The sequence below is a fragment of the Strigops habroptila genome, chromosome Z, assembly GCF_004027225.2.
Source record: "Strigops habroptila isolate Jane chromosome Z, bStrHab1.2.pri, whole genome shotgun sequence".
Taxonomy (NCBI): Eukaryota; Metazoa; Chordata; class Aves; order Psittaciformes; family Psittacidae; genus Strigops; species Strigops habroptila.
The window spans coordinates 77,156,618-77,171,079 of record NC_044302.2 but is presented as its reverse complement, the minus strand read 5'-3'; the positions used below and the strand labels follow the sequence as shown (position 1 = coordinate 77,171,079).

The 14,462-nt window shown below is 38.3% G+C and overlaps 1 protein-coding gene and 1 pseudogene across 5 annotated transcripts in view; both read left to right on the top strand.

Moving 5' to 3' along the window:
• Window positions 1-3,628: 3,628 nt before the first annotated feature.
• Window positions 3,629-4,839, top strand: LOC115601048 (annotated as a pseudogene).
• A 6,964-nt stretch (window positions 4,840-11,803) lies between these two features.
• The window catches only part of AP3B1 (adaptor related protein complex 3 subunit beta 1), a 156,665-nt gene continuing 154,006 nt past the window's right edge, over window positions 11,804-14,462 (top strand). For 3 of the 5 annotated variants that reach the window (XR_003994986.1, XM_030511423.1, XM_030511421.1), the window contains exon 1: window positions 11,813-12,051. Coding sequence is in view for 4 of the 5 variants with exons in the window: in XM_030511423.1 (XP_030367283.1) it covers window positions 11,921-12,051 (131 nt within the window). In the remaining variant the exon portion in view is untranslated. Of the gene's footprint in view, window positions 12,052-14,462 lie in introns of all 5 variants that reach the window. The other 2 variants (XM_030511426.2, XM_030511424.2) reach the window with 1 other exon arrangement.

The following is a 14,462-nucleotide window of genomic DNA, read 5'->3' as shown; positions in this document are numbered from 1 at the left end:
ATGAATTATTAACATTGCATTAATAGAGTCTATTTTTATTGTTCATCTTCAGAGTTTCTTAAGAAAGAAGTGAATTTGGAAGTACAAAACTGCATTAGCTGGGGTTTTCTTCAGTTATTGTTCCACAACTGATTTCATATTTATGAGAATATGTGATTCTTTTATGTGGAAAATGTTTTATGTGTGTGAAGAAATTTATAAAATTAACATTACCTAAACACCTAGTGTTATAATGTATGTAGTGAAAATTTTCAAGTAAAACTCCTGAAGTAATGCTGTCTTCCTCATGCAGAATTTGCATTTTATTACAAACTCTCTTCATGCTCTTACTGATGTGAGATAGTAGGATAAAATTTCTAAGAGTACTGTCAAACACGCTGCTTCAATCCTTCTTCACTTTCAAGTATGACAGCCTGAACACCTGCTGGAGTACGGTGGATGGCTGACAAGTCAATGAATGTTGTAAGGACCAAAAAAAAGCTAGTTTTATTTTGTTCGGTATTTTGCAGTGTGTGAGAATGCAATTACAGATCATCTGCTCTGTCAGGGATTACGTACTTACACCATCAAACTTGTGAGCAAAACTGAACTGATACAATTCAGTATGAAGACACCTGAAGAAAGTGAATATAGTGGATACAGGATTCTACATTGGTCAATTTTCACAGTGAACACAAAGTAACTGCACAAACTGATGCTCTAAATATTGGAAGGCTCCATCACAGAAAAGTTAGGTTTGTCACATAAATGAAACAGAACAAAGGAACTTATCCAGAAATTTCAGAAAATTAACAGCAATTAGTTACTTAAAATTTCAGACTCCTTTAAAGTAAGTATTATTCTCCATACAATTTTTCACCAACAACACAAATATAACCTTAAGATAACATGTCGAAATGGCAGTTTGAAAAAAAAAATATAGATGACTATATTGGTCATCTCAGGTGATAAAAAGAGATGTAGAATGAAAAAGGTTAGTTTTTACATTGGAAACTGTGAGTCTGTGTAACACATATCTGAAAAAGTATGCTGAAAGCCTACACTGCTGCCCTTTAAGAAATCAAAAATCATGTTTAGATAACTATTAGAATATTAAAATACAGATAATATTTTAAGCAAAATAATCTGACTTAGGTCGATATGTACAACAGTGCTCATGTTTTCATTAATATAAAAATCTTCCATGGTCCGTTTTAAAAAAATTGTCATTGACAATCCTTCTGCTAGGTAGCAGTTAACCAGGGAATGTATGTGTGTCCCTATGGAAAACAAATACAGGTAAATGTGTTGCTTTTTCTCCTTTATATTTAGACAGGGAAAAAATTCTCACAATATTAAAAAATGTAAATATTTTAATAGACTCAAATATTTCCTCCCTACTATTTCTTATTAAAAAAAAAAAAAATCAACCACATAATGTAAACATAACAGTGTTTAAACTTAGTAATGTTTGAGTGTACAGCTACTTTTGGCTTTTAGTCATTCATTGCTTAGCTTGCAGAGAGCAAGAAACAACTCACAAAAAAGTCCCAACACACGTAGAAAATCATTAGAATCAGTGCAGGGCAGGTGAGTGCCAGTGACACGTACTCTCCATCTCTCACAGAATTATATTTTGTCTGGAGAACAATACATTCACAAGACACTACATCCTCTCTGAAGTCTTAAGATCCCCATGGCACAGTAGCTGATGATAAATCAATTCATGACTACCCCATTCTCCACATTACATATTCTCAATTAATCTTGCTTTTTGTAAATGTATTCCTACATAAGACCTAGAAGCGGAAGCACAATTCCTGATCACTGCTTATCTTGGAGTTTAACAAGGAGTTGTTCAGTGATGTTGAGCATTTGCTGCAAGTTCCATGTGAAAATATCTACCTCTCGTGTCCAAAGTTGGAACTACCGCAGACAAGGCTAATTTTCATTAACCAATATAGAATAAAACTGCATATAAATTATTTCGCTCTAACACTGATTCATACTAATAATATATCTCTTTACACTGTGAAGAGAATGTAAACCTATGGACAACCCTTTTCTGTCTGTGGATTCACAAATCAGGGAACAGCGAGAGCCAGGGTCTCCCAGGAGACAAGGCTGGGAAATCAATCCATGTAAAAGAAATTTCAAAAGCACTGATTTCTAATGCAACTAAGTTAAATTATATGCCACAGCTAAGTTTACTTCAAAAATCTCAAGGTAACTTCACGTGGAAAAAAACCCCAAACCCCAAAAACCCAAAAACCAACTGATGAATATAAATTTTTATTTTTCTTCTTGGAAGCTTAGAATTTTAATTTACTTTATATGGGTAGAAATGAGTAAATGATATAGAATCATAGAATGGTTAGGATTGGAAAGGACCCTTAAATATCTAGTTCCAACCCCTATGCCATGGGCACAGACGCCTCACTCTAGACCAGTTTTATCAAAGCCCCATCCAACCTGGCCTTGAACACTGACAGGGATGGGGCAGGCACAACTTGCTTGGGCAACCTGTTACAGTGCCTCACCAACCTGTACCAGCGATTTAGTATCCTTAAACTATGTGTTGTGGAAAGAATTGAAAGGTTTTCTATTGTGTATTCCTCCAACCCTTCTTCTAAAACTGTATTTTCTAAGTACTTTTATTTCTGATTTCCCATTTTCTGTTCCATGCACCTTCTATACCACTTTTTCCCCTTACTGCTGTAGGAGAGATTTTCATGTACTACTTCCATGTCACAATCTCAATTACAAGAATGTAAGAAAGGCCATAGTTGGTCAGAAAAAGAGGTCACCTCTCAGTTTCCTTTCTCCAAAGGAGAGTAAGAGTAGGGCAAAAATACATGATACTTTTGAGAACTCCCCCATATTTTCTCAGTGTTTGGTATCAAATTTTCTCTGCTTTTCTGTCATATGGGAAGTTGAGTGCCATTCAGACTAAAAGCAAACAATATACAAAAAAAGACATGAAAAGCAGTCTTTGGATGAAAGCATACTTTGGATGAAAGTCCAAAGTATGGGAAAAGGGATGTCCTTAGTCAGCCAAACTGTTCAGTTTCTATCTATCTTAAAGCTTAAACCTATTGCTGTTTTGGGAAGCCTGAAAGTTCATCTCCGTTTAGAAGTGTTTTGCTGGTGTACTCTGTTCTGGTGTTTGTAACTGCCTACCCCTTAAAATGAGAGTGCCTGAATTTAGACACTTCAACTTATTAGCAAGAGCTTGGGTAAAACTAGCCTGCTTTTAAAGATCTAATTCTGCTTAAATTAATTTTTGCTGAAAAAGATGTAAGTCCTCATCCTTTTTTGAAAATCAAGCACTTAAGCAACTGTGTTAGTAAAATGCAGATAAAAGGTGGAAACCTGTCAGCCATCAGAAGAAGCAAGTGTGAATGGGAGCTTGAATGCATATGGAAAGAGGACTTCTACGGCTCCAGATTTGCTGAAAAAGTGGCTTGGAAATTGTGCAGAAGGGAACTTTTTGGTCTTGTCACTCTGTTTTCAGGAAATAGGACATTGATACAAAGCTGCATTGAAGAAATGCTTTTCTCAAAGCAGAATGAAGGCTGTTTGGTATCAAGGGTGAAATCTGTGATCCCTTCATCTTTCCCAGTGACCCCAAGCCCACATATAAGTGAACATGGGCATGGGTGGGGTAGTGCTCTCCAATGCTCAGGGTTATCTTCTACCCCAGAAGCAAATCCCAATACACAAAGCTCTGCTGAGGAGAACCAGATGTGGACCACCCCGGCCATTGCGTAGGTGTGGTATTCCCTGTAGTTCCAACTGCATTCCTCATCCCACTCCCATATTCCCACTATCCGGACTAGTGTGCCAGGTTTATCTGTGCTGCATACTCAGTTTTGCAGTTTCAGAAAAGTTGACACTCCTTTTCAGTGTCCCTGTAGAGCTGCTCCTTTTGTATAACATTGGCCATTACTTTGTCTTTGCTTATCCCATCAATTTCTTCTTCTAATAAAATAAGAATGAAAAGCCTTGAACAGCAATTTGAATATTCATGGGAAGAACAAGCACTGGTTAATTCAACAAGCAAAGACACCAATGACCAACTCTTCAATACAGTTTCTTGATGATGCTTATAGAAAGAGGTGGCAAACTCTGCTGTCAGTAGATGACCTGATAGAGAAGCTAGTGAAGAAACTGGAACTGAATGGAGAATTAGACAACATATACATCTTTTACACATCAGACAATGGCTTCTGCACTGGGCAGTTTTCTCTGACAATAGACAAATGGCAGCTGTATGAGTTCGATATCAAAGTGCCACTGCTAGTTTGAGGAACAGGGATAACACCAAATCAGACAAACAAGACGCTTGGTGCAAATATTGATTTGGGTCCCACTATTCTGGACACCCCAGGGTATGATTTGAGAAAGACCCAGGTGAATGGGATGTCACTGTTGCCACTGCTGAGAGGAGACAAAAATGAGACGTGGAGATCAGACTTCTGGTAGAGTACAACAGCAGTGATCCTACCTGTCCTGGTCTAGGACATGGAGTCACACACTGCTTCCTGGACTGTGCCTGTGAAGATTCCTGTAAACACATATGCTTGTGTAAGGACGCTGTCAACTTCCTGGGACCTGCAGCACTATGAATTTGATGACCAGGAAGTGTTTGTGGAAGTGTATAACTTGACCGCAGATTTACACCAGATCAATAACATTGCTAAAACAATTGATCAAGAAATTCTAGAAAAGATGATCTATTGATTAATGATGCTGCAGTCCTGTTCAGGAGCGACGCGCCATATGCCAGGTGTCTTTGATCCCTGGTACAGGTTTGACCCATGGCTCATGTTCAGCAATCATAGCAACTCAGCCCAGTAACAAGCAACTATCATTCCCTGATGAACAACCAGTAAAAGGGAGTAATGGAAATGCAGCTGTCTTCTTTCACTAGCATTTAATGATTCAGTCCGTACCAATAAAAAGAAGGAAGAAATGCAGACATCAAAGGCCATAGAAGCAGAATTTTTTGGTGTCAGCAGGACATACTGGCAAATCTTTAAAGATTTTATCAAAGTTTGAAAGGAAGCAGAGTATGTCTAGGACCTCTGCTCTTCTGCTAGTTGCTTGTCTGGTGTTTTGAGTAATACTCCTACCTCCAAACATACTATTTCATTGCCAATGAACTTTCATAAGAAAGCTTTTCTCCTTTGAGTTCAGTTATGGAACAAAGAGATATAGAAGGCAAAACAGGATTTTGCCTCTTCAGCGTCATCATATTATTTCATATTACTTTCATAGGAAAATTAATGACTAAAGTAGCTTGGACTTTAATAACCATGCAGCACTTGGAATCTAATAACCATGCAGCACCAAAGCATTACAATTGAAGGACAACCAGCAAGCTGGGACTTGGTGTCCCTGAGAGCAGAACAGATGGGTCATGCTAGATGTATCATTTCAAGTACATTTTAAAGATAGCCATAATAGTCCTGTAAACATTTAGTATTTTTAAAGACTGATCACAGTGGTTTGGCAGGAGCAAACACAAATTTTCTTTCACAACTTCAAAGGCAGAAATGACAAACAAGACCTGAGGGAATAAATAAGACTGAAAACAAAGGATGTTTCTGTTTTTCTCTCAAATAAAACAGGAACACTCACTAAAGTTTCAGCTTTTGTGATCAGAATGGGATGTGTAGCCTGACTTGTCTCATATGTGGCATTCTTCAACTACAGATGGGTAGACTGGTGTGTTCCCATTTCTTAGAAAAGGAAACAGAAACAGAAAGATAGCACAACTTTAATTCCCAGGTTCCTGGACTACAAGTCTTTGGTAGAAGTTGAATCATGCCATTAGATAATATATGTGCTAATTTCTTTCATTATTCTTATTACTTCTTTCATATTGCATTGACAGTCCTAGTTTCAGTGTATGGGCTGTTGGTGCTCTGCAGAGCACTTCTGAGTGGTTTGTATGAACTCAGCTTATCACCTGCAATTTCTCATTTTTCAGCTGTTAAATTGTGTTGTAAGACAGCACGATGCTCACACATGTATGTAACTGCAATAGGAACAGTGAACTGAAATATATCACGTAAAAACAGTTGCACCTGCAAAGGTCCGTCTACCCTGGATGTTTAAAAATGTTTAAGTACCAGGTTCTTATGGAAGAGTATCAGAACAAAGAGAGTATGTAATGGTACTTTTCTATAATAAACTTGTGGTTCGAGAACTTCCTGAGCCAGAGATCTTATCTTTGTATTTAATAACTTTTTATTCCAAGAGTTTGTCTTCCTGTTCTTTGAACTCATGAAAACATTTGCCATCAACAATATCTTACGACAACTATTAAAACCTGCATTTCAATCGTGCTGTAGGAATAAAGAACCTTTATTTTGTATCTACAATCTACCAGTTTCATTTGATGCCTCCTAGCAGATGAGAAAAATGTCATGTTCTTTATGAGATCTGTGATTTTATAGATATCTATCATAAAACAGATAGATCTCTACTAAATGTCTTTTTTCTAGGCCAAACAGTTCAAGTCTAGCTAGGCTTTTTTCTCATAAGTCATTCTTTATCTCAATCTCTCTCTATGATTTCAAGTTTTGTTAAATACATCATGAGATGTACTGACCAGGAGTGATGACAAATATTCTGCATTTAAATGTAGCCTATATTATAAAAAAGGGTTGTGGATTCACATGCAATATAGCTTTAACATTGAGAGTTTATAAATATACCCCGTATTTCCTTTATTTTAGTCTTTAAAATGAGAGAAATTTACTTCTCTCACATAAATATTAAGGAAGTTCCTTCTCAGAAGTATGAAAAAATAATGTACTTTCCAGTGATTCAGTAACACTGAATAAGTGGATTAAGGTGCCTAATTAGTAAAAAGAATAAATATCAGAGACACAGTTTGATATTTCCACAAACATTTTCATGTAAAATTATTTTACATGTTTTAATTTATATATTCATAATTTTAAATTTAGTATAATAATACTCACAATTACACTTCAACATTAAATACATGTAATTAAGATTAATATAATTACAAATGAAATACTCTTATAAAATTTATTTTAAAAATATTTTAAACAGAATTTTTTTGCATAAATTCTCTTTATTATGGATTCCCTACATTTTTTTAAGAAACAGGACATACATCTTGTCTGAGAGATAACAGTTAATTATAGGAAAAAACCTTCAGATTTAATTAACTAAATGAGCTAGTTTTAGAATCAACAGTTGTAGGGTGCTGAGAAACCCTTATCTTATTCCAAGACAAGGCAGAGATATCGTTCAACAAGAACACACGTTTCCATGGCCTTTGGAGTTCCAGGTTAGGAATGGTCACTATTCAGATGTGACTGCAAGAGGAGTCTCTGACAAAAAAAAAAAAAAAAAGGCTGAAATTACCTTTTGTGTATCCAGTGTTATTTCCAAGATAAATCTTTCAACTTCCTCATTCTTGATCTGCCAGGAAAATAATTTATTGGCCTTTTCACCCCTTTCATATATAAGTGCACTTGAGCCTAGCAATTGCTTACAGACCTGATTCTCAGCCAGTTCATTATGTTCTTTCCAGAAACCATTTATAAATTAACATGCATTAAAAAAATCCGATAGGGTAAGTAATGTAAGTGCTTCACCCTGAGGAAAATGTGAGGAGTAACCATTTCTTGGCATTGTGCCTTATTGTGCCTCCTCCAGTAAAAGAGTCCTCTGTTTCTCCCCCTAGCGGAAAGTGTCCCTGTCCACAGCAGGGGGGGAGTTGGAATAGGTAAGCAAGCTTTAAGGTCCCTTGCAACCTCAATCATTCTACGATTCTCTGATTCTACGATCCAAGGGGAAACGCAGAATTGACGTTAACAAGGTAGATCAAGAATGAATCTGTAACTTGGGACTGTGTTAGAAAGGTAGCTGTGAGTAGTTGGATATTTGAGAGGACCCACCACACCTAGAATTTCTTTTCCTAATCAAGGTAAATATTCTGAGATACAATTTTTTTTTTTTTCTTCTATAGGATTAGGTTGTTTGGTTTTGTTTTTTTTTTAAACTAGGATATAGTGCACTAAAAAATTGAGCGTCGTTTCCAATCTTTTAAACTCATTACTTGAGTTCTGTGAGCATTACATATGGACAGGAATTTGTTCCAAGTTAATATGGGTTTCCTCCTTTGATATGGTATTTGATGGTGTGATTTTAAATATCTGGGAAGATTAAATAATGAAGAGTTAACAGATAATATTTTCAATTATAGTGAAAGTTTTGAAGACTAATTCACCTTGGATCTTATATGGATTTTAATTATCATTGAAACACCAGGTATGGTATTAGTACAACACTGTAAGAGTACTGATTCCACTAGTTTTATTTATATTTGGAGATTTTTATATTTCTGTAATAGTTTTGAATACAATCTTAATCTTTTTTAATCCTGAGATATTCTCTAAAAGGAAAATCTAATTTTATATATGAATGAAAGTTATAATTCTAATTCTGGAAATATCTATTTTGCATTTTTATGCTTGAAGAAATTACAAAGAACTCATATAACTGAAATGTTCTGTTCTTCAAACATTTTCTCTTTTATGTTGTTTTTGCTTTTTGTTTTCTACTTTTCCTATTCATCATTTCACCAAAATCTTCATAATCATTTGAAGGAATATTAACTGATGAAGCCAGAAGACACATGTTGTGTAATTTCAGAGTTTGTAGGAGAGCTGTAGGAGCAAAAGAATCTCCTGGTCTCAATAGTGGCTATGTGAGCAGCTCATGTGGATAAAATGGTGGCTCCTTCTGCTAAGGAATGGAGAACAGCTATTTTTGAAAGAACACCAGCTTGCTTTTATGATCATTTCAACTCTAGATTCAACTGGAGAGATGCAGATCAACATGATTTTTTTCAGACCCATTAGTTTTCCTGAACTACTCAGGAATACCAGCAGCTGACTTCATGCCTCAGACTGAAAACCCATTATTTCAGGTTGGGGAATGAGTTCTTGGTGCTTAACTTCAAAGTAACTGATTATACACCAGATTTCTAAATCATTACTGAATTGAAAATACTAATATTCAGAAGTCTGTATTGTATCATTACTTATATTTCATAAATGATATTTACTAAAAAAAAATTAAGATTCTTCAGAAATCTGAGAAAAGTTAAGGTTTGTTTGAATTACAAAATTAGTTTGTTAAGTAATGTGAATATGTTGTTTGGTTTGTTTTTGGTTTTTTTTGCCTTAAATGCATGCGTACATGCATATGTAAGTTTTGATGAAAATGCGTGTTTATCCATACAAATACATCTTCCCTTCCATACAGTCTTAGAAGTTATTGTTCAGTATAATCAATTCTTAAAAGCTATGTCCAAATATCACATATTATACAGTCATTTACATCTATGAATGGAAAAGTAAGAAACTATGCAATTTACTAAATATTAGAGAAGTAGCAATTGTGAAAATGGTATGAATCATGGAGGTGAAATGATTTCAGAAAGAAACATCACGATGAGTGGAAAACTGAGAAGCAAAAGCCTTCTGTTTTAATCCCTGTTGGGATTAAAAATCCCTGTTTTAAGCCTTGTCTTATTTTTGTTATGCTGCACAGAAACTTGAAATATAGAATACTGTAATCGATGAATGTAAGTGGATTTGGTAGCATTTTTGTTTCATAATTCAGTAACTCTGACATAATCTTGTACAGGTATAAATCCAATGTGCAAATACATTATCACTGCATGGTGATTCTGAAGAGTTAATGTAGCCAAGAAAAGGCTATTCATTGAACAGCTGTGGCATATTTCAGATTAAAACTCAATATTAAGAACTGATAGCACGAGCTTATCACTAGCCTTCCTCATAAGGCCGTTTAATGATAACTGATAAATCTTCATATAATATTTGCATTCTCTTCTCAGTTTCAAGGCCCTTCCATGCTCTGCTTCACTGTTACTATCTGCTCCTCATGTCACAGTCTCATGATTTTCCACCTCAATAGCCCACTTGTCTGCTTTTCCCCTTGTTTGTGCTCCAACAAATTTCTCTGAAATATTCTACAAGTGTACTGTTATCTTTTTCTGTTATTCCTTCCTCTAAGATTACTTTTTAAGTGATATGAGTAATAATGAAATAGTTAATTGGTTGTACTTGAAATGTTTCTTACTGCTAAAAATAAACACTTATTTTACAGATCTATACCAAAAAAGCAAGCAGTTTAAACCTCTTGCTTCAAACAACAGGCAGACAATCATAAAAGGAACTAGAATAGATCTACTTGACAAACTATGGACTTGGCCCAGTGTAGACTACCACTCCATACACTCTATGTGCCTTATACACAAACAAAGATGTAGCTGGGGCACCTTCATGTAAGCATAACCATGTTTGGAACCAAAGCACAAGTGTTCTCACCACTGCTTTTTGAAATCTAATGCATGGTTTGAAAAACAGAAACAATTTCACAGGATGGCTGGTACAAATTCTCAGATCTCTTGGTAGATCAGAGCAACGTCTTAAACTCTTAGTTCTCCAGCAGCCTACTCTGGTTTTTGATCCCTTAAAACTCAGGACGTAGGATGCCATCTGACTGGGTATGATTGAGAGGTGTCCACCTCAAGTCACATCACTGCAAGAGTATCAACAGTTATAATGGCAGTTACAGCAAGATACTTCCATCTATGGTGAGAGAAGACTATGATGGCTGTTAGTGTAAGCAATGCAAGGGCGGGACAAAAATGGAAGTCTATAAAGAACCAACAGGTAAAATGGTGATGGTCAAGAATATTCACACAGGGACACTTACACACTTTCAAGAGACAGTGCTGCAAAGAAAAAAGCTGTGAGAGGATCATAACACAAAACCAAAATTTTGGCATCCATAGAAGGCAGCTACTGAGGACAACTGCCCTTACAGCAGCTCTCAACTCTTAGCAGATCCTGTATTGTCACGTTTAAACTCCTTTTGTCACGTTTATTTGCTTGCCAATTACTCAGTTTCACCCAGAAATGTACAGATTGGTGAAAGACCAGCAAATCAAAAAGCTGCTTCAGAAAAATATTATGACAATCCTTTTTCTTTTTTTTTTTTTTTTTCCTGTGCAAGATGAAAAGTATTGATTGGGAACTGTAACCTTTTGGAGATGAGTTTAGTCCTCTGGATGAAAAGGTTGGACTAGGCTTAACGTAAATTATGTCAGGAGATGGATAGAAGCGCATTTTAACGAACACAGATTATTCCTCAGACACTGCGGGAAAATGGAAAAGACGCATGTCTGAAAGCAAGATTGTAAAAAGAAATCAGGGGAAACTTTCCTCACACAATTCTGACTTATCCTTTTACATTTTATGAACTCCCATATGTAAAGTCCTGCTGTTGGTCTAGGCTACCCCACCGCTTCTGTAATGTGAGTGTGAAAGTCGGCGTGAGGTTCCGACATTTCCTAGGAAGTAAGTAAACTTGTAATATGGATTACCAGAACCAACAGACGAGCTGATGCTACCGGCCACGCTTTGTGCTTTCAAGGGTTGTGCTCAAGACACGGCGGAGGGCTGGGAAGCACAGCCTGCCCCTCACGCAGCTCGGGTATGTCTACCTCAGGGCAAGCCAGGCCCCAGAGTTCCAGTCACAGCCCGGGCGCGGCAGCCAGAGCTCCCCGGAGGGCGGCCGGTGAGGCTGGACGGCGCGGTGCCTGCCCGGCCTGTCTCGGATAGGAGATGCCGCGAACAGCAACAGACCGAGCAGGTAACCACCCCTCTCCCCGCCCCGGTCGCACCGGCTGCACGTCGGTGCACGCCGCGCTCCGCCCCGGCCGGCTGGCCCCGCCTCCCGCCATGTGACCTGCCCGCCCCGCCGTGCTGGCGCTTGCCCGCCGCTTCCGGGGGAGGACGGTGTCGGGCGTGCCGCGCCGGTAAGTTTGTGGGAGCTGGCGGGAAGCACTGGCGGCAGCATGTCCGGTAACGGGCTCAGCTACAGCGAGCAGGGAGGAGAGGCGGCGCCTGAGCTGGGCCAGGAAGCGGCGACCACCACGACCCCCTCAATTCCCGCGGCCTTCGGCCTCTTCTGCAGCGACATCAAGAAGTAAGGGAGCCGGGCCGGGCGGCGGGGCCCGTCCCTCGAGGCTGTTGGGTGGGTGAGCGATCCCCCGGGCGGTGCTGCCCGCTCGGGCCGTGTTGCGCTGGCGGGACCCTTCTCCTCAGGGGTCAGGGTGGGAGGAGGAGCGGGGCTCGGGCTCCTGCCGGGGGCGCGGCCGTGGCGGGGCGGCAGGGCCTCGGCTGCCCGCTTCTAACTCCGTGTGACTCCGTGGAGAGGTTGGCTTGCTTACGTTTAAGGTGTGCATAGCAGTGTGGGTAATCTGTAAAGTTTTTATGTTGGCTTGTTTGAAAAACTAGTCAGTACTTTTCCTCTGTTTTGGTAGGTAACCCCGCTGGCGTTAGTTTAATTTTACCTTCAAACGTAGCTAAAAAAAAAAAAAAGGTGTAGAAATATCTGGGGACTTGTAGTTGGGAATGTAGTTCATTACAGCGAGGCGGCCAGCTGGAAGGAGGTGTTAACAGTGCTGTGTCTTGGTCAGAAGTCAAAATGAGGAAATAGAGGAGGAAATAACCAGCCGAAGTGCACTGACACAGAGAGCCTTCAGCTCCTTAAAGGAGAAGTGAGTTGGAAAGGGTGAAAAAAAAAAAAAAGTGTCTAAATTGAAGGATCAAGAGGGTTGCTAAACTGGAATTGTATCCTACAGCAAATTGGAAATCTATTCCAGGAGCAAGCAATAAAAAGCACCATAAACTAAGGTCTTATGTACATTAGAAAATCAATCACTACTTCTTCAGTTTGATTGTTCTGTACAAAGAGAACATCCATGCTCTAGAAACCTCGACTGATGTGTTTTTTTCTGGGCCACACCAAAGTAAATCACAACAACATGAGGCTTCTGTCACTCTGATGCTTAGCTCTGTGAGACAGCAGCTGATAGGCCTCCTCAGTTTGCCAGACAAGTAACATTTCTCTTCCCCTGCTATTACACTAAATACTTTGCTTTTTCATTCTGCTGCAGTTAAAATTTTTGCTGCTCTAGCATGGTCGCCCCTCCACTGACACGTGTGTTGTAGCTGATTTGTTTGCACACTTTTCCTGTTCCCTTCCATAGAAACAACTTTGGACTTTATCTCTTTAACAGCTGCTGCTTTTCCACAGAGGGCGGAGCCCTGATCCTTGGTCATGTCATAATTAGCTACATATCTCATTTAATCCTAGACTGCAGACTGTTCTGCATGTGAAGTACAGCTCTCTGTGTTTTATGAGATGCAGAAGTTGAAGTGGCTTAATTCTACTTGAGGCTGACGAATGGTCAAGGGGAAATAGAGCTCCGAGATCTGAGGGGTCCTGAGATGTTCTATACATGTGTATATATATGATTATCTTTCAGTATGGAAAAAACAGAATAGCTTGTGATATGTATGCATGCCTTATTAATCAATTGCTTCTCCAGAATTGCTGTTACAGGAGGGCAGAGAAGATCCATCCTCTAAATGAAGGGCTAGAGAGGAAAACGGACCTTGGTCTCTGTGGTCTTGTCTAGCTGACAGAAGAGTTCTTGTTGAAATCCAAGTTATCCATAATGCAGACCTGTGTGGGTAAGCTCTAAGTATGGATTGGATAGTTGAGGAACAGACACTGTGCAGGGAAGATTATGAAATTCGTGTAGTGTGAAAAAGCCCCTGGACTGCAAGTGAGGATTATTGTTAGAAAAGCAGACTGTGTTGCAGTGTGTTTGAAAAATGCAGTAGTCATTTATCAAGCATATAGCATGTATGTCATATAGTCCACACTGGTAATAGCCTGAAAACTCCTTATTGAGAAGCAAACAAAATTTATTTTCTGTAGAGCTAAAATGAAAAGCTTAAAACAGGGACTGTATCTCAGATAGAGAACGAAATAAAATTACTGTTATGGCTTTTCAGAGTTTGTTTGCTGATCTCTTGATTGTCACTCAACTCTGCTGAATATGATCTTTGATATGCTTACATCCTGTATCATTGTTGGTTTTCAGTGCTTGGCAAACTTTTTTTGATGCTGACGAAGGGGGATTCCTCCTTCGACCTACTGATGATAGAAGAAGTACTCCTCCTTCGTAGAGGGGCAGATATATGACATATGGCCCAGAATGTTGTTGCAGTAACTATTGGACTTAAGGCCTGCACTTGCCTGTTGCCAGTGAATTTGAACAATGTCATGTGTTTAAAGTATAAATATCAAGATTTTGTGTATATATATATACAAAATATATTTTTTATATATATTTTTATATACAAAATATTTATATATTTTGTATATATAAAGTATAAATATCAAGAAAGCACTGTAAATGCTTTCTTTAAAAAATTCCAGTCTCTTTTCTTTATGTTGTCTGTTTTCTGTTTGTCGTGAAGAGGAAGTAAGCCAAAATGCATCTGAAATAAACAAATTGTTCATTAGGGTAGGCTGTCTTCAAT